The sequence below is a fragment of the Myotis daubentonii genome, chromosome 6 (assembly GCF_963259705.1).
Source record: "Myotis daubentonii chromosome 6, mMyoDau2.1, whole genome shotgun sequence".
NCBI lineage: Eukaryota > Metazoa > Chordata > Mammalia > Chiroptera > Vespertilionidae > Myotis > Myotis daubentonii.
The window spans coordinates 89,401,616-89,420,528 of record NC_081845.1 but is presented as its reverse complement, the minus strand read 5'-3'; the positions used below and the strand labels follow the sequence as shown (position 1 = coordinate 89,420,528).

General features: G+C 47.8%; 1 protein-coding gene across 1 annotated transcript in view; it reads right to left on the bottom strand.

Annotated features, from left to right (window-relative positions):
• LOC132237632 (kinesin-like protein KIF6) overlaps positions 1–8,826 on the bottom strand; it is an 85,327-nt gene extending 76,501 nt beyond the window's left edge. The window contains exon 1 of the mRNA XM_059702259.1: positions 8,720–8,826. Coding sequence (XP_059558242.1) covers positions 8,720–8,826 — 107 coding nt within the window. The remainder of the gene's footprint in view (positions 1–8,719) is intronic.
• Positions 8,827–18,913: the final 10,087 nt, after the last annotated feature.

Here is an 18,913-nt window from a genome sequence, read left to right as displayed (position 1 = left end):
CGGAGGCAGCGTTCCTTCGTGTGCATTCCCCACTGCACACCGTAGCGGATAGTCTGAGTCCGCCAACACCTGGATTGTGCTTGTGAGATTATTAGTGATGTGTTGTCATGTGTTATGACTTCTTTGACTTGAATGTTGAAAAGCTTCAAGTCAAGCCTTTTTGGTCCCCAGTTGCTATTGATGAGATGTTGCCAGTCTTGAAGGGAAAAGTGGCCATGGAACCGACTGAAGTCCAAGTATCCCCACAGGATGCTGAAGCCGTAGTACTGGTTGTCGTTGTTTCCAGTCGCTCCAGAGTTGTTGATTTTCTTGTACAGGTGGTTGTTGTAGGTTGGCAGGGCCCAGGTACCGGTAGGTTTTGTGATGACTCTGTCACCCACCCATGTGGAATCGCAATGCCAATTTCCCGAGGAAGTGCCCACTCCATCGGAACCCTGCATACTGTGGCCCATTGGGCTGCCACCACCTGCAGCCATTGTACTAGATCCCAAATTTGAGGACACTACTGATCCTCCACTAGTACTTGTTTGCTGGGATTAAGTTCTGATCCTGGAGTTTTAGCTGTCTGCTCCATTGATAAAAGTCTTCGTCTAACAGTAGCAGAGACAGGATCTAAAGTCTTGGTCTTTTGCATCCTTTAGTCAGTGTTTTCACTGGTGCCATCCTGACTGGCTTTTCTACCAGAGCACAGGGTTCGGGAACCCGTTTTTTGGCCTGGAAAACAACTTTTTCCAAGGTTTCCACCTAGCGATGTTGTCGTCTGCAAGCTTCTTCTGAAACTCAGCATCTGCGTGGTTGTATGTTAGATGTGGATAATCACCACTGTTAAGGAGTTGATTATATGCCTTGTCATGGTCTTTGGCAACCGTGTCTGCTCTGTTAACTAGCTTTCCTTTACCTAGACCATTAAGTGATCCAAAATATTTGTATCCAGGAACAACAGGCCCTCTGGTGTTGTCTTGATTTGTTGATTAGCTTTTGGCTTTGGAGGTCTTGCCTCAAGATGAAAAAACTCAGCAAGTGCACAGCCAGCCTTTTCCAACCAAGCTGGAGGATGAGAAACAAGAGACATGACTACTTGACTCATTTCATTGCAATCATCAAAGTCAACATTAAACTCATCACATGCAGTGCTAGCAAATGGAGTATCCCACTGCAATTTATGAATCTGGCTACGTTTTATATGTAGTTTTTGAATCAATCCAGAATCTGATATAACTTTTGGAAAACACTGTTCACAATCTGATACACCATGAGTGAAACAAATATCCGATTTTTGATTCATCCTTTCCCAATTTTTACATGGAAACATCATTTGTGTCAAATTCAAATGTTGAGAACATTTAGAAACATACCGAGAGGAGAAATCCAACACTTCTGGCTCCCTCGACGTCTGAATCTCAAATGAAGTTTGAACGCGTTTTGACAGGCTTATATTCTCCGCAGAAGGGGCGGATCTTTTCTTAGCCTCAACCCTTTTAACATTAAACTCCCACGTGACATCACACTCACTGGCCTTTGCCCAGGCAAAGAACTCTTTGATCTCTGTTTTTGTGATCTTCCTAAAATCATGATAGCGTTGGCAGACAAGTTCAAATTTGAATATTTGATCTTCCAATGGCTGTTGATGTTTGAATGTTATTGAATTTCCATCCATGACAACACCCATGTCAGTATTTGAAGTCACAGTCACTGGTGTCAGATCAGTCTGTTGAGAGGACTTGCACTTTTGGTCAATACAAACAGGACTTCCATCGAGAATGGCCTTTGCAGACTGACAACCTTGGCAGTCATTTTTCCTTCTTCCCACCAGATGATTATCTTGTTGATGCAATCATTGAATGGAAAGTTTTCATTGGTCCAATTAACACATCCATAAAACAGAACAACATATGAGATGGCTTCTGCAATGTTTGTCTTTCCGGCAGTTGCATTAGGACCAAACACCCAGATAGTGTTTCTTTTTCCAAACTTTTTTTGACACCAGCCATACAGCACCCTTCCAGCATATGCAGGATCACATCCATTTAGTTCAAACATTTTGTATATCCGATTGGTCTTAATGTCATTTGGCAGTTCATTACCGGCCAAATAATCACTGGTTGTTTGTCAGATTCATGATCTTACATGCATTCTCCAAAGCAGATTTAATCTGGCGCCTGGATATTCCAGTTGCATTGTAGCTCAGACAAGATTCCTGGCTCTCTTGTATCCATTGTTTTTCTGAGGTGATACTAAACCAGCCACTGAACAAATCCCATATATTTTGACGTTGCTTTGCTCCTGTAGAAGGGATCAGATTCAGCTTTGTCTGGGTCGGTTTGTTGAGAATCTGAAGACTTGACTTGATTGCTGATGATTGGGAGGACAGTTAGTCGTTTGTATTCCTGCAAATTAAGAACAGCACCTTTATGCTCTTCCACAGTAGTCCATGCCCACTTGAAGCTCTGACTGGGTCTTTGGAAGAAGTTACGTGGGATGTATTATTGTTTCAAATCCAATTAGCTTCGTTAAATTTGTTCTTAGTAATTGACATCCAGTCTGGAATTTGAGGCTCAATTGTCTGATAAATCTGTTTTATCAACTTACGGTGAATTTGACTCAGGTAGCACCCAACAACAATATTCTTCATGCCATTCATTTCAATTAGCGTATGTAGATGAAAAAATTTAGTTCCTTTTTCAAATTGTACCAAATAGAGCGGTTCAGATGTGACAGTCTTCTTCCATTCATTAACAAATTCCTGCTGAATTTTACCTGCAATCATTAGCTGTGGTTGCTCAATTTGATCCCAGTCCATATCAGAATCTGACAGCAATTTCCATTCTTGGTTCATAATCCAATCCACAAATTTGTCATGTATTCCGGGAAGGTGAGAGTCCAAATCACTTGGAATGTGGGCAATAACCTCATAAAGTGAGGCCAAGGCTCAAGTGTCCATGAGGATGTGGTGTTTATATACTTGCATATTGACGTCATATTCTCGTTCTCACGGTGACTCTCGCGAGATGTGGGTGGACTTTGGTCAGTGTTCACATCTCACGGAGATGAGAACACTCACGGAGAGCGGGCAGTCCCGGCCTCTGGGTCAGGCTGACTCACTCACTCGGTGGCTGTCACCACAGAGGAGCCAGTGTTCAAGGCCACTCAGCCTCTACACACCTCTGTGGTCATGTTTCCTGTCATGTCAGCCGGGGCAGTTTCTTTAGGTCAGTGGGGCAAATATGTCATTGGAAGGCAAGGGGCTCCTAGGACATTTTCCCCGGTCTTTTTGTCTAGAGTGATGAACTTAATAGATTGATTATTTGTAGAGTGAATATTTAATTTCTTCCCCATCAGAGAGGAAGAGAGAAGACTGGGCTGGTATCTATGCCACTGCCTTCTCTATAGACTTGTCTCTGACACAGTACCTCAGCTGCCTCTGCTATATGGAAATGAAGATGCACCTTTCATTTCCCTCACACTTTTTTAAATACCAATATTATTTTCCTCTTTCATGTCATTTCTGCCTCAGGGTGGCTGCCTTCTCTTGTCTACTGTTAAGAAGTCCCGACCCTGGCTCTCAGAAGCCTGTTGCTGATTCTCCTACTTCTAGAGAGACACAGCATGGCCCAGCAGTTTTCTGGACTGCCAAGGTCTCCCAGAGTCAATTTCAAATTGTCATTCCCGGGCAAAAGAGTGCTTTTGAGTATCATTTTTGAGGCCAGGACTGTTTTAAAAACTGCAGGGAGGCCGAGAAGAGTCTAATCTGCTCTCTGCTCTCAGAGTTTATAATTCTAGTTCAGGAGACAGGTGTAAATATAAAAAGCAAGTGGAAAAATAATAAAGTTAAACATGAAGTCTAATGGGAACCAGGGAACTCCTGTGTGTCATGGACGTTATTTCCAGATGATGCCGTGAGATTTGTTGTGTTTAGGTCCTGTGTCTGGAGGATGCAGCTGAGTAAAGGGGCACTTTTCTTGGATTAGTTCACAGTAGCAAGGACTTCTTTCCTGCTGCAGTTAATCTCCTCGTTTATTTCTTCTTTTGCTGCTCGCTGGTGCTCTGTGAGTGAGGGATTCCGTGTGTATGAAAGATCTGCCATGGAAGAGTTGGCTGTGTGGTGCCTGGGCACCGGTGCGTGTCGCCATGGGTTCCAGCCTCTCCTCACATCCCACACTGTGAGGATGAATGAGTCACGCTTGAAATGCAGTGCTTTTCAATTGCAATTGTCTTTAAAAATCGGCCTAAGAGCGGGCTCACATCCTCTGATTCAGCGAGGGCAAACCTCCTACTAACGTGGCAACGTCTTGTTTCTCTTGTCCCAGGAGGCTTTCCCCAGATGGGAGGCCAGAGCTGGGAGAGGCTAGAAACCCCCTGTGAAGGCAGCAAAGGGCGCAGGTAAGAAGGGGAAGAGAACCCTTCTACCAAGTAACACAGATGTGCGTGCCATCGATCGTCCCCTCCTGCAACTCTAGAGCAACTCGTACGCTCTTGGGAACTGAGGGAACCACAAGGGGTCCCTATATTTGGCCTTAGAATGAATTCCCATGGGCTAGAGAGGCCGAGCTGGCCCAAGGCACGGTGTGGGGGCTATTAGTCCCGAGTCCCTCTTTGGTGCACTTGGCCCACATGGTGTCACAACGCCAGAACCTTTGAGGGACAGTTACTCGATATGAGACGGAAACAGGCAAGCCGGGCCACTAGGCCCAGGCTGCTGAGGACTATTAGAAAGGAGAGACTAGGCCAGGGGTGGGCAAACTTTTTGACTCGAGGGCCACAATGGGTTCTTAAACTGGACCGAGGGCCGGAACAAAAGCATGGATGGAGTGTTTGTATGAACTAATATAAATTCAAAGTAAACATCATTACATAAAAGGGAGTCGGTTTTTTTTTTTTTTTTTTTTTTAGTTTTATTCATTTCAAAAGGGCCGGATCCGGCCCGCGGGCTATAGTTTGCCCACGGCTGGACTAGGCAGTGGGTCGAGTCAGGAAACTGATTTAATAGCATCCTGAGCAAGCTGGTGCACGTCTGTGTTGCGAGGACTGGCCCGTCCTCCCAGAAACGTTCTACGCGATGCTCCTGCCACTAGAGGGAATGGGAGCATCGTGTGGAATGGAGGGGACCAGGGTCCCGTGAACCAGTTCCTAAAGTGAGGGTGGCATGGAGGTCACCTTTATTGGCACCTGTGGGCCTTATTTTGATGTCTGCTGTGGGAACACTGGTTCAAGCTCTGTGTTTTCATGCACAAACATTTTCTCTTAGTCCCCTGCCTTAGGGAGTTCTGAGCACGTCCTATCTAACAATTGAATAGGCTCCATAACGCAAACAAAAGCTCCCATCCTGAGAAAGGGGTAGGTCCGAGGTTAAACTCCCCAGTGCCAAATACTCCTTTAATGATTGTTATTACAGTAACATTAAGCAGATGTGACATTAAAAAAATGTGGGCAGGTCTCCCAACGTTTCATTTGACTTGAAAAGACTGATTTACTGCTGGGAAAACCTCTTTTCAGAGGGAAGCTTTGTGAGTTTCACTGGTTCCCTTGCCCGATGGCCTCGGGGAAGATGGGACCACCAGCATTACCAGCCCATCCTGCGTGACTTAGATGTGTTTCAATCCAAAGCACATTTGTCACCGGGTTGTCAGAACTCTACTGTGCCGGAGGTTAGTGAGCCCTGAATTAGGCTCCCAAAGACCACCACATCCTTATCTCTGCTGCCCCCAACCCAACCCACCTCCCGCTGGACACAGACCTCCACTCAAGGGTACAAACCAGGACCAGGAAACATGCCAATTCTAGAATCAGAAGGATGAAGTAGCATGTTCTTCCCCAGTCAGTGGTTCTGAAGCTTGAGTGTGCGGGAGAAGCACTTGGAGCTGGTGTAGCCTGTGGAGGTGCTGGGGTCCACCTCAGATGCTCCGGCTCTCAGGGTCTCTGGACACTGTCTAGGCAGTGGCTTTCAAGCCTGGTGGCCTGCTAGAGCCTTTAAGGAAATGGATGTCGGGGCTCTATCTGAGTGAGAATAGGAGGGGAGGCAGGCCAAGGCCTTGGTCGCTTTTACAAGCCCCATGGTCCCTTGGTTATGGAGCCAGGGGAATGAGGACCTGGTGGGAGCTATGACGTCCTAGGCAGGGACACAGCGAAGGGCTCTTTGGAAGTTGTTATTGGATAAAGCAGCTGTCGTCTAGCTTGACATGCTTATCTTCAGACAAACAAGGTATCCTGCTTCAACACGGCCACTGACTCTGCTAAAAATCCACGGCCCACGGCATGGAGGAGGATGGGGACCCCTGAATGCAGGTGCCAAAATTCGTGCGGCCGGGCATATGTCCTTTTTTGGAGGGAGACGGCTGTCAGACTTCACTAGCTTCACTTGCTTCCCCCAACACTCATTATTTTATTCATTCATTTATTTATTCATTCATGTCCTCGAGTCTGGGTCCTATTCTGCTCCCCCAAAGGGTAACTGTTCTTATGGCTAAAGTACACTAAAAGGTATCTTTGCGTTTGACTATTTTTGCTTGTTTTGCATGCATATATTTATATTTTACACAAATTGTGGGTTCTTAGGACTCCCCTTGTTAGCATGTGTACATTAAACCCATGGCTCCCACTTGCTGTATCGACCCCATGGCAACCCCCCCCCCCCCCCGCCCCCGTTTCACCTCTCTACTTCCCCGGGATGGATGCCCAGAAGGCTTCCAACTCTCTCTGGCCACAAACAGCTGTGGGCATCCTCATATATGTCTCCTTCTGAACCTTGAGAGATAAACCCATATGTGGAATTGCTGGGTCACGGGGGGTGCACAGACTTCTTTAGACTAAGAGGGCTGCAGGGTGCTCTAGTCGGTTGCTCCTGGTTACACTCTGATGACCTTCATGCGTTCCCCGTGATCTAAGATCCCCACCAAACCCCCCACCAAGTGGAGAAGCTGTCGGTTAATAGTGGAAGCTGGCTCTCATGGCCATTGCTGTTCCCTTCTCTCTTCCCAGTCTGCCTTCCCTCCCCCTCCCATGGCAGCTGTGCTAAACCTTCATCACCATCCCCCAGTCTCTCATTCTACGTGGACTTGCACAGAGGAAGCAGCGGGTGCTTTCAGTTTGCTCCCTCCGCTTCTAAGTGTGTCCATGTCGGCCGCGTCTTGCTTTGTTGTTCTGTTCAGGGCTCCTTCCTGGCTCAGCTGCCCCAACCTCAACCCCCTCCGGACCTCACTCCCCACTCCCCACTCCAGAGCCTTGCTGTGGCTCTTTCCCACACTTCTCTCGCGCTTGTCACTGGTTTGCTCTCTGTGGCCTACAGCCTTGGCCGATTCTCTCCCATTCTCAAACAGACTTCTCCTTAGGCTGCCTCCCCTTTTTCTTTATAAACATGTTTTTCATCCATCACAAACTTTTTGCACACGTTGTCTGCTCTCTTTCTGCTTGCTTCGCCGCTTCTGAAACTCCAACCCCTGGTCGTCCAGGGGCCGACTCTGTGCGCTTCCCAGCTCCGCCTGCCGAGTTCTTGGTAGCACCGCCACAGTGACCCCGTGCTGCTCCTGCTCCGTGGGGCGGTCTCCCCTGGGCTTTCAGGACAGGATTTTTCCCTGGTTCTCCCTCATCGCCTCTCTCTGCCTCTTCTCAGCCCCACCGTGGCCTTCGTTCACTCTCCCTGTCCTTTTGAGCTGCCCCCTGGTTCCACCCTCTAGGCCAGTGGTTCTCAACCTGTGGGTCGCGACCCCTTTGGGGGTCGAACAACCCTTTCACTGGGGTCGCCTCAGACCATCGGAAAACACATATATAATTACATATTGTTTTTGTGATGAATCACTATGCTTTTATTATGTTCAATTTGTCACAATGAAAATACATCCTGCATATCAGATATTTACATTAGGATTCATAACAGTAGCAAAATTACAGTTATGAAGTAGCCACGAAAATAATTTTATGGTTGGGGGTCACCACAACATGAGGAACGGTATTAAAGGGTCGCGGCATTAGGAAGGCTGAGAACCACTGCTAGGCCCTTCCACTGCCACGTGTTTTTCTGAGAGCGCGCATCCACTGCTCATGCGTATGCCTCTCAATCCTGGATCTCACTGTAATTCAACAGTAGTTTTGAGAAGTTGCTGTGTGCTAAGACCCAATCACGTGTGACATATACCTAGTCTAGAGCTCTAGACCCATACATCTGGCAGTCACTCTGTTTTCTACGGCTTTAGGATATGTATCTGATTCATGGCTTATCTGAAACAAAGCATAAGTTTATTCTAAAGGGCTCACACACAGCCTTGCCCCACCGCATAGCAGCAGACAACGCTGCCGGCTCACCTTCCCGCCTGGAGACCACACCCCGGGCCTGGCCGTTTCACTTTCTTTGACTAAGGAGCGCAGGGCCACCCTCCAGGACAGCGGGGCCTGCAGTTCTAAGCCTATAATTTAGTCCTTAGATACGTCCCTGCCTTTGGAATAAGAAGATATTGATAGAGTCACAAGCTGATGAGAATGGATGTGCAATGTGAGACTTGCAGAGGAAGTTAGTGCTGCCAGCAACAGTCCCTGACGCAGGTAACCGGCTGTCCTGGGAGGGTGAGGCCTACACGCCTGGAGAATCGTACCAGGTGGACGTGATTCACTGTGAATGCCGTGCCTTCCTTTCAGGAGTTGGGTTGGGCAGTTTAGGGAGGACAGAGCGAGCTTCCTCTCGCTGCCCGGCTCAGCCTTGCAGGGCCAGCAGCTCCTGAGCCGGCCTTACCTCTGCTTCAGAATCTGTTTGTTGTCTTCAATGGTCACGCTGTCAGCGTGGTCCCTCTTGAAGATTTCAAAGGCCTCCTGGCGTCCTAATGACATTTCCTCTCTCATCCCTGTTGGAGACACAAGGAAATGGCCTCAGTCACAGCATCAGGATCCCATTAATTTCACTGTCACTCTAGTCAGACCACAGAGGCGGCCCTGGCTTCGAGAGGCCCACGGCGAGAGGCTCCGGACCAGACAGGTGGCCCCAGGCTCCTCCAGCCGGCCGCCCACCAGGGAGCCCTCGCAGCCACACCCGCTGCACCCTGCTGGCTGGGCTGTGCCTCCATGTGACTGAGGGGGGTGGGGTTTGGAATGTCTGGTCGAAGGAAATGAAAACCAGAGTGCCAAGCCCTCGATTGCCAAGAACATCTGCAAATACACTTTCTGCCATCATTCAGTGCCATATTTCTCCCTGTTTTCCTGTTCCTCCCCACTTGGGTTTTCTGTTAAATTTCATCCTGAATTTCCAGGCATTTAGTTAAAAGAAGTATAATTCAGACCGAAAGACTTCGAATCTAGAAAAGTCTGCTGTCTTCAGAGCCAGCCTGTCCTTGTTTCCTGTGGCTAACGAGGGGCCCCTGACCTTCCTCAGAACTTAGGTTCTCCGTGTAAGACCCGTGAGCAGAGAGTGGTGCAGGGAGGTCCCTGGCTCATGCCTAACGTCAGCATCCGGTGTCACTGTCACCCTGCAGACTCCTCCTCCCTGCTGGGGCGCCCAGGGGCCCGATTCTGAAAGCCAGAGTCAGAAGGGCCAGCGCCCTGGGAGTAGCAGGTGGCATCTCTTCCCACGCCTCCCACGGTGAGGGTCCATGCAGGTGTGTGCCTGGGACTCGAGGTGAGAGCTGAGTTCACAGCTGTATTTTGGATGAATCTACAATCATTTTTTATGCCTCTGCCCTTCATTCCTTTTTCCATGTTTTTAACCCTTTAATCCCACTTATCTTTGCAGCCCCAGCTGAGGGTTACCACCTCCATGAAGCTCCCCGAGGCCCAGAAGGGCAAATCTTCCCTCCACACCGACCCATCGATGCCTCTGAAACACGCACAGCCACAGACGCTGTCACGTCACATGACAGTCCTTTCAGGTGAAATGCAAGTTTCTCCGGAGATGGAGAGAATATTTTTTGGTGAATCCTTGGTGCCTTGTTCAATGACTAGCGTTTAGAATGTGCTCAACATATGTCTGTTAAGTGAGTCAGGCCCAGATTGAACTGAGAGTGATGATGAGCCTTGCTTGTTGCCATAGGAATAGGGTCCAGGGCTACAGGGGTTCACTCCGAGGCCTAGGGTACCAGAGATGCATTCATATGGGCCACAGACCACATCTCCTGCCTGCAAAAACCTCGCCTCAGGGTGGGGAACTGGCCCAGCCCATCTGACACCAATTTCATGATTGCTGTTGATAAAAATAGCACCATGGAGAATGTCTGAATGGTGAGGCACACAAAGACACCCCACCCTTTCCATCGAAGCGAAGGGGCACAGCTCAGTTCTGTCTGCACATCTGCCCTGCACACTCCAGAATTGGGGCGTGGCCTGGGGACGGGTTTATGAGAGACTCGGAAAGAGAAGCCCTGATGCACAAGCGACATTAACCAGGGGGCACTTTGCTTCCACCAGGAGCCGAGGGACTCACTCCATACCTCTCCCCTGCCCCTGGTCTGTGCTCATTCTAACAATGTATGTTTGCCTTTCACTGCCTAATAAGATAACAACAGGGGGGTGGAGGGAATGGGTCTCTCTGGAATAGAGGGGGTGGGGGAGCTGCATAGAGGCCACATTGGAGCCTGCCAGCGGGGTCCCCAAAGTGCTACCCAGAGAGGAGGAGAGCAGGCTTCCTGGGCAGTGGGAGCAGAAACGACATGGAGTACACAGCAAAGACAATCCAGGAAGGTTGGTTGGGACCATTTTTCAGAGAATCTGTAAGGTCTTGCTAAGAAATCTGGGCCAGTGTGATATCTTATTATATCATATTCCCTCCACCCCCTGCTGGTATTTTATTATATAAAAGTACAAATCAGTACCTTTCAAAGATTTTTTTAAAGTTTAGTAAAGCACACGTTATGGGGAAGTTGCATGGGAAGTGATTGCTACTTTGAGTGAGTTAAGAGCACTGGGTCCTGCAGTGCTATAGGCTTATTGTCACGAGCATGGTATTGCTTTTCCTCTTGTTGGAATGGAGAAATATTCTGGGATTGAGGTCTCTGAGGGTAGTGACCTCAGGTGGGTAAGCATTAGTGTGACGGCCATCATCCTGGCAGTCAGCGTCCAAAGTGTCTGCTTAGAAAGGCCAAGGCGAGGGGGCTCATGATACCCATTGCCTGAAGGCAAAGAGGCAAAACAAGGCCTGGAAGCCTAGAGAGACTTCACTGCTGCCTCATGGAAGGGAGACTGAGAGTCCACAGAGATGACAATGGGAAGGACTCCCCAGGCAGCTGCAGTGTGAGACCCCAGGCTCTATCCCAGCCCTGCTCTTGTCCATTCCAATTATCCTCATTTAGAGCTCATCTAGTCCTTTTGGGTTGTACTAATGGACCACTTCCTATTCTAATTTGGGGTCACCTGAAAAGTTAATGAACCCCTTTTTATTTGCTGAGAAGATGTCTCTACCTCGCTCTCCCTCTCAGGATTCCCTTTCTCAGATGACAAGCTCTCGCACATGGTGTGCAGAGAAAGAGTGGGGCAGCGGAGCACAGGAGTGACCACAGCTTACCTTGCTAATGAGATCATGAGCCTGCCTCTCACTTTAAACCAAAAGCTAAAGGTGATTAAGTTTAGTGAGGAAGGTCTGTTGGAAGCCAAGATAGGCCCAAATCTCGGCCTTTTGGGCCGAACAGTTAGCCAAGTTGTGGATGCAAAGGAAAAGTTCTTGAAGGAAACTAACAGTGCTGCTCCAGTGAACACACGGATGATAAGAAAGTGAAACAGCCTTACACCTGATATGGAGAACATTTTAGCGGTCTGGAGAGATGATAAACCAGCCACAACATTCCAATAAGCCAAAGCCTAATCCAGAAAACAAGGCCCTAACTCTCAATTCTATGAGGGCCGAGAGAAGTGAGGAAGCTGCAGAAGAAAAGTCTGAAGGTGGCAGAGGTGGGTTTAAGGAAAGAGCCATCTCCATAATATAAAAGTTCAAGGAAAAGCAGCAAGTGCTGATGTAGAAGCTGCAGCAAGTCATCCAGAAGAACTGGCTAAGATAATCAATGAAGTGGCTACACTAAACCACAGATTTCTAATGTAGATTAAACAGCCTCATATTGGAAGATGATGCCATCTAGGACTCTCATAGCCAGAGAGAAGCCAATGCCTACTGTCAAAACTTCAAAGTACAGGCTGACTCACTTGTCAGGGGCTAATGCAGCTGATGACTTTAAATTGAGGCCAATGCTCATTTACCATTCTGAAAATCCTATGCTAAGTCTAATCTGCCTGTGCTTTATAAATGGAACAACAAAGCCTGATGATAGCACATCTGTTTACAACATGGTGTACTGAATATTTTAAGCCCATTGTTGAGACCTAGTACTCAGAAAAAAAAGATTCCTTTCAAAATATTATGGCTATTTGACAATGCATTTGGTTACCCCAGAGGTCTGATGGAGATGTACAGCAAGATTAATATTGTTTTTATACCTGTTAATACAACTTCCACTTTATAGCCTATGGATCAAAGAGTAATTTTAACTTTCAAATTCTTACTTAAGAAATCCATTTTGTAGGGTTATAGCTGCCACAGATAGTGATTCTTCTGATGGGTCTGGGCAAAGTAAATGGAAAACCTTCTGGAAAAGATTCACCACTCATGATACCATTAATGAACATTTATGAATCATGGGAAAAGGCCAAAATATCAATATTAACAGGAGTTTGGAAGAAGTTGACTCCAATCCTCATGGATGACTTTAAGGGGTTCAGCACTTCAGTGGAGTAAGTAGCTGCAGATGTGGTGGAAACAGCAAGAGAAGTAGGATTAGAAGTGGAGCCTGAAGATGCGACTGAATTGCTGCAACTCGCATGAGAAGACTTTAACGAAGGAGATGCATTTTGTGAATGAGCAAAGAAAGAGGTTTCTTGAGATGTAATCTATTCTTGGTGAAGATGCTGTGAAGATTGTTGAAATGACAACATCATTTTAGAATATCACACAACTTAGTTGAAAAAGCAGTGGTAGGGTTTGAGATGATTGGCTCTAATTTTGAAAAAAAAAAAAGTTGTTGTACTGCAGGTAAAATGCTGTCAAACAGCATCACATGCTACAGAGAAATCGTTCATGAAAGGAAGAGTCAATCAGTGGGGCAAACTTCATTATTGTCTCATCTTAAGAAATTGCCAGCCCCCACCCCCAACCTTCATCAACCACCACCCTGATCAGTCAACAGCCATCAACGCTGAGACAAGATGCTCCACCACAAGATCATGACTCCCAGAAGACTCAGATGATTAGCATGTTTTATCAATAAAGTATTTTTAAATTAAGGTATGTACATTGTTTTGACATAATTCTATTGCACACTTAACAGACTACAGTAGAGAGTAAACATAACTTTAATATACACTGGGAAACCAAAAACATTCATGTGACTCACTTTATTGTGATATTCGCTTTATTGCGGTGATCTGGAACCTAACCTGCAATGCCTCCAAGGTGTGCCTGTATTACCTTAGATAAACTTCTCCATGATCCATGGTCATGATTTCATTGTGCAGATGAGGAAACTGAGACTCAGTAAAGAAGTGGGTCTAGGGGTAAAACTCTCCCAGCTTTTAGAGACGGGCTAGTTCTCCTCTTTGATCAGTTTTTCCAAGGAGAGCATGCCTGACAGAGGGGAACAGGTGGTAGACTCCAGATAACCTGGTGGTAGTTGATTTACCCACAAAACTATGCTCTTATGAGTGCTCATCTTGTCTAAAAATTTGAGCTTTCTTTATTGTATTACAGGGAAAACAGAACCATGAATTTTGTTTACTGTTTGCATAGTTTATTTCCTTTATGAATATGTTCTAAAATTATTTCTAGACTTTGTACATGGGGGCAGGGTTTTTTGTCAGCTTTGTCTGCTACAGTATTTCTAGCACCTGGGTCATCCCTGGCACAGAGGAAGAACTCAATCAAACGTCTTTTCAGTGGGTGTTATGGAGGCTGAATGCTTTTCCTTGTGATAGAGCATATTGTGACTTTATGGGGGAAGTGACGATGTTCCATGGCTTTCCCTCCCTCCACCCTCATGCTCCTGGGTAGGTTCACCCCTCATCTAGTGTGATTTTAGAAATGTAACACCGTCTTCCCCCCACTACATGTCACCATGCTTCAGAGCCCACCATTAGAGACGAATTCCAATACCAAGAAGCTTTCATAAAAATGCAAATATTCTTGAAGGTATCACTGTTTTAGGGCCAGCAAAGAAAAATTGCATAGTTTGTTGATGATTAGCTAACAGGTCCTGCAAAGATGGGAGGTTGGTGTCAGAATCAGGGGGATCTGAGCTGGAAAGGGAAGAGAAATTGCACCTTGGTCCCAACTTTGTTTAGGCTGATGGACTCAGCTGCTCATCAAGTGTACACCTGAGGAGATCTGGCTTCCCATTGCTCGATCTTAGCTGTTTCCTTTTAGTGAATTTCAATTATAGGTCCCAGTGTTGAATCCCAGAAAACATGGATGACTCAGAGAAGCCTGCTGGCTTGCTGAGTCACAGAGCTGTTTAAAACTTAACGGGGAGCAAATAGAAGCATCACAGGGTTGTGTAAAATTTCAAACAAAACAAAGCAAAACCAAAAAAACCCCAAAACCCCTAAAGGACAGGAGTTTCTCAGTCTAAGTCCCCAAAACACGACATTGCAATTCCGGTTGTGAATTGGATGGAAAACATTTCCCCGTCCCAAAGGAGCCACCGCTTCCGGATGTTGATACCTATATGGAGTGCTCAGGTAGACATGACCATCAACAGGTACTCTCCACATTAGCCTTGAGTTGGGTTTCCGGAAATGTTAGGCATCCGAAGTTCTTAGGCCCTGGTGCCTTGTGCATTTCTTAATGCTCACTTTGCTGCCATCCTGAAATTTGGTTTCTTGCTTTTGGAAGCCCTCCCCACTCCCGAAGCAGGGTACCATGGAAACCAAATGGAAAGGGAAAACATCGGAAGTGGAGAGTCTATGCTGCTGCCTTTGGGCTTGCTGTCTGACTTCCTTTAGTCTGGGCACGTGGGCCAGAACTCATTTTCCTGGCTGCTCCCAAACAGCCTACTGCTGCTGAAGCTATTGCTTAAAAATGGACAAAAGTAAAAGAATGGAGAGTTGTGTTGTTCATGCTGAAAAATGATTGCCTGGTTGGAGCCAAAAATGTATTTTCCTTGGAAAAGACATTTATTCATGTTGGTGCCTCTGAGTGAATGAGGAAGGGGAGAAAAGAAGAGCGAGAGGGAATGAAGGAAAGTGAGAGTGGGGGTGGGTTCCCAAGGGAGAGGGGGTTTGGGAGACACTGAGTGGGGAAGCATGGGACTTGGTTGGAATGTCTGTACGGAGGATTCTCCGAAAGGTCGGGGACCTCTGAGGGGACCTTGCCGAAGGCAGCAACCCTTACCTTGACTTTTCCAAACAAGTCCGATCCCCTGGGATGTTTTGCTGGAATCTCTATGTTTAGTCTTTAAAGACCTGATCTTGTAGAAGCATATACTTTCTCAAGAATACTTATCCTGCTGATTGTATCTAAAGGTTAATTTAAGTTCAAACTGTTGTTACAATAAAAAGCCAAAGAGGCAGGCAATCAGGGCTGCTTTTACTACTAAAGTAAAACAGCCCCTTAGCCTCTCTTTCACAGAAACCTGTGTCAGAGCAATCTGTTCACCCATCGTTCAGGGTCTGCTGGTCATCCCCAGCAACACTGTTTGGGGACACTCAGGGCTGCTGCTGGGAGGAAGCTGGATGTGTGTGTGTGTGTGTGTGTGTGTGTGTGTGTGTGTGTGTGTGTAGTGGGGGAGAGGGGGATGAGGGTGATTACACTATCTATGGCTTGGTATTGGAAACTTCCAAACTAAAGGTAAGGGAATGATATGCATGCCTACAATCCACATTACAAGGGCGTGCGTACAGTCATGAGAAGCAGCAGGGGCGGGGGGAGTGTGTTTTCGTAGCTGATATAAGGTTCCATAGACACTGAGAATTCTCTGTAAATGTTGAGTTAAGGGAAATACCAAAAATACCCTCACATATAGTTAGAAGAGAAGTCCTTTCTTTAGTGTGTGGAGAGGTTAGAATGAATGGACCAATGGGAGGGAGAGGAGTCAAGAATTTAGATGAGAGGGATAATCTATCAAGGCAAATGAAACAGGTCAGGAGGGCCTGAGAACCAAAGGAAAGGTCAGTGGTCCAGCACTCATGGGAATGAGCTGGGAATAAGGATATCCCACGGGAAGTGATGGCTATAGCCAGAAACTGGGGTGAAGGCCAAGTCAGCAGCTTCTAGCATGGAGAGCAAAGGGTCCATCGGTTCAGAATGGATAAATTGGTAAGATGGGGAGGTGCTTAGGATCTCATAACGAGGAATCTCCCAGAAAGATTAGAGGGACATCTGAGATGCTCTCTTTACCGTCTCCCCCCACAGTGGGGCGGATGTTGTCATTAGGAAGGAGGTGGTTTTGGAAGTTACATGAAAAACAGGGGTGGCACATCTGTGGCCCGTGTTCCTGCTCTCCTTCCTCACCCCGATGGAAGACTGTGCCAGCCAGTCACAGCATCCTTTGCTGGGGAAACGAAGGGCAGCACAGGTCTCCAGGCAGCCTCTCCCAGCCAACCATCCCTGCCCTAGAAGCTCCTCTTTTTAATAGATGGCTCCCAAGTGGCTACCCAAGCAAACGACATCTGGTGTGGCTTTCATCTTTCCTGTGCTTTCAGGATAAAACAGCTGCCTGGTTCCATCACCGTAGGAGCTGGCCTGCAGGTGACTTTCCTCAGGGAGCAGCACAGACTCACTGGGAGTGGCCGTCTGGGCGTGGGTGCTGAGGAGGCCTCTGTCCCTGCTTCTCCACCGCCAGGGTGATGGAGGCCACCGCAGGAAGCAGGGCCATGTGCCACGGCTCTGCTTACTTAAAGGGCTAGAGCACTCAGCTACAATTTGAGGAGTTGCTGGGTGGGGACAGCAGGGTACGAAATCTGAGGATGAGGGGAAGACAAAACCACTTAGCCACGGCCAAAGTGACTACAGATGTGAAGACCAGAGGGTAGATTTTGGGGGGTGACCAAGGACACTTGCCCAACCTACTTCCTGCTTTTGATTGAGAACTTCTGGAATGGGTTGGCGCCCCAGGGCCTAGGGGTTCAAGGCCTATGTTCAAACCAGATGCTACCACCTGGACTAATGTCTTCAGATTAGGACTTGTCTTGGAGTTTCCTAAATTGCTACATGAAAGATGTCAAAGGAGAACCTTTAATTAGTAGAGTCGCGGGGCTGGCTTGGACCAGGCTGGAGCATGGCAGGCTTGGCAGGGGCTCTAGGGAGGGGAGGGAGGGAAAATCTGAAGTGGAAAGCCACAGAAACCTTAGGAGACCCACCCAATGGTGGCACCACATCTAAATAAATCAAATGAGTTCCTGAATCCTAGTGCCAGAAATCACACATCCCACCAGCAGCTCTCACAGGCCCAGCAGCGCAGACCACGTGGGCTGGGGGGAACTGAGGGTTGGTGTGCAAGGGAGGTTGTGTTTCCCTTTCATCTTGGTAACCGTGTCTGAAGCACCCTCCTGCCACACTGTGTCCTGGACGTTCATCTGAGCAGGGGCAGAAAGGCGTGGTGTGCCAGCCGCGTGGACAGGCCCGGAGCCCCTCAAAGCATGGCCGCTGCTTGAGGGCACTTGCCCATTTCCAGCAGTTACGTCAAACCTCTAAACATGGTCCCAAAGGTCACCTGCAGAAAGCCTTCATTTTCCGAACCCTGCGTCTCTAGGTTTTATTTTGTGGGCGTTCTTATTCAGGACAAAGCGCCCATGTGGTTGCTTAGAGAAACCCATAGACAGATGCAGGCATGGAGCTTGGAGAGCAGCCTGGGGCATCCTGGCATCTCTGTGTTTTGGAGTTAACTCAGGAATCTGGAGGCCAGCAATGTTTCCATTGAATAAGACAGCCTGCTGCCAGGCTGACCTGCATCTGGGAGTCTTTTCCATGGCTCGGTCCACAGCTGTGGCAGCCCTGGAGGAGCCTTGATGTCTAATCCCATGCCCGATATTTGGACCAACCCTAGGAATTTGGTGGAAGGACACGTGTGTCCTAGCCCTTTGAGGGTTAAAGGGCAGTCGGCCGAGAGGCCCACTGGACAGAAAGGCAGCATTCCTCTTCAGCTTACCAAGAGGCTCCAAATTCTTTGGACTCCCCAAACTCAGGACTCCCCAAGTTTGAGATGTACTGACCACTTCCAAAGGCCATGGTTAACTGTTGCCTGGCTTCTTCCTGATGAGGTCTGAGATGGTGAAGAGCAAGAGGCAGCTTTTGGAGGGTTGTGGTTGGGACATGGACTGAAAACCACGAACACATCTTATTAGGGCGGGCAGCTCAGAAGAGCTGGAGGTCTTTGTGAGTAGGAAACTGGGGAAAGGTCCCTGGTGGCTGGGGGAGCTGCTTCATCCAGGAACCCAGGGGGCGGGGTCAGGAGCAGAGGGAAGGGAGGGTTGGCTGACTTGAGTCTCTGACAGAAGGACGTTGTTAGCCAACTATGTCAGTTCCAATTAAGTAATCACCTCTCCCTAATCTACACAGAGCTTACACCCAGCAGTCTCTGCAATAAAGTAGTCGAGGCACTTGAAATGGTTCTGCTGGACCGGAGCGGGGTGGGGGGTTGCTATAGAGAAGAGAAGGGAAAGGGTGCAGGTCCAAAGAGTGTGGGTTTGCCAGACAATCTCCCCCCTGCAAACGAGCAAGTCATGAAAAAGAGATGAAGAGGACCCAGGAGGCCAGCGTTTTCCTTTCCAATTCTCTGTGTCCTAACTGCTGCTTCTCTGGGAGGCACTTCATTATTTAAATGCAACATTTGTTTATTCACTCAGGCAGCGAGTCAATTGGAGAAGCCCCCCATCTGTCAGCAAGTGCTGAGTGCCTACTCTATCGACAGCCCTCTTCGCTGGCCAGTTACAGATACATAAGAGAAATATTGTCCTTGAACTTACG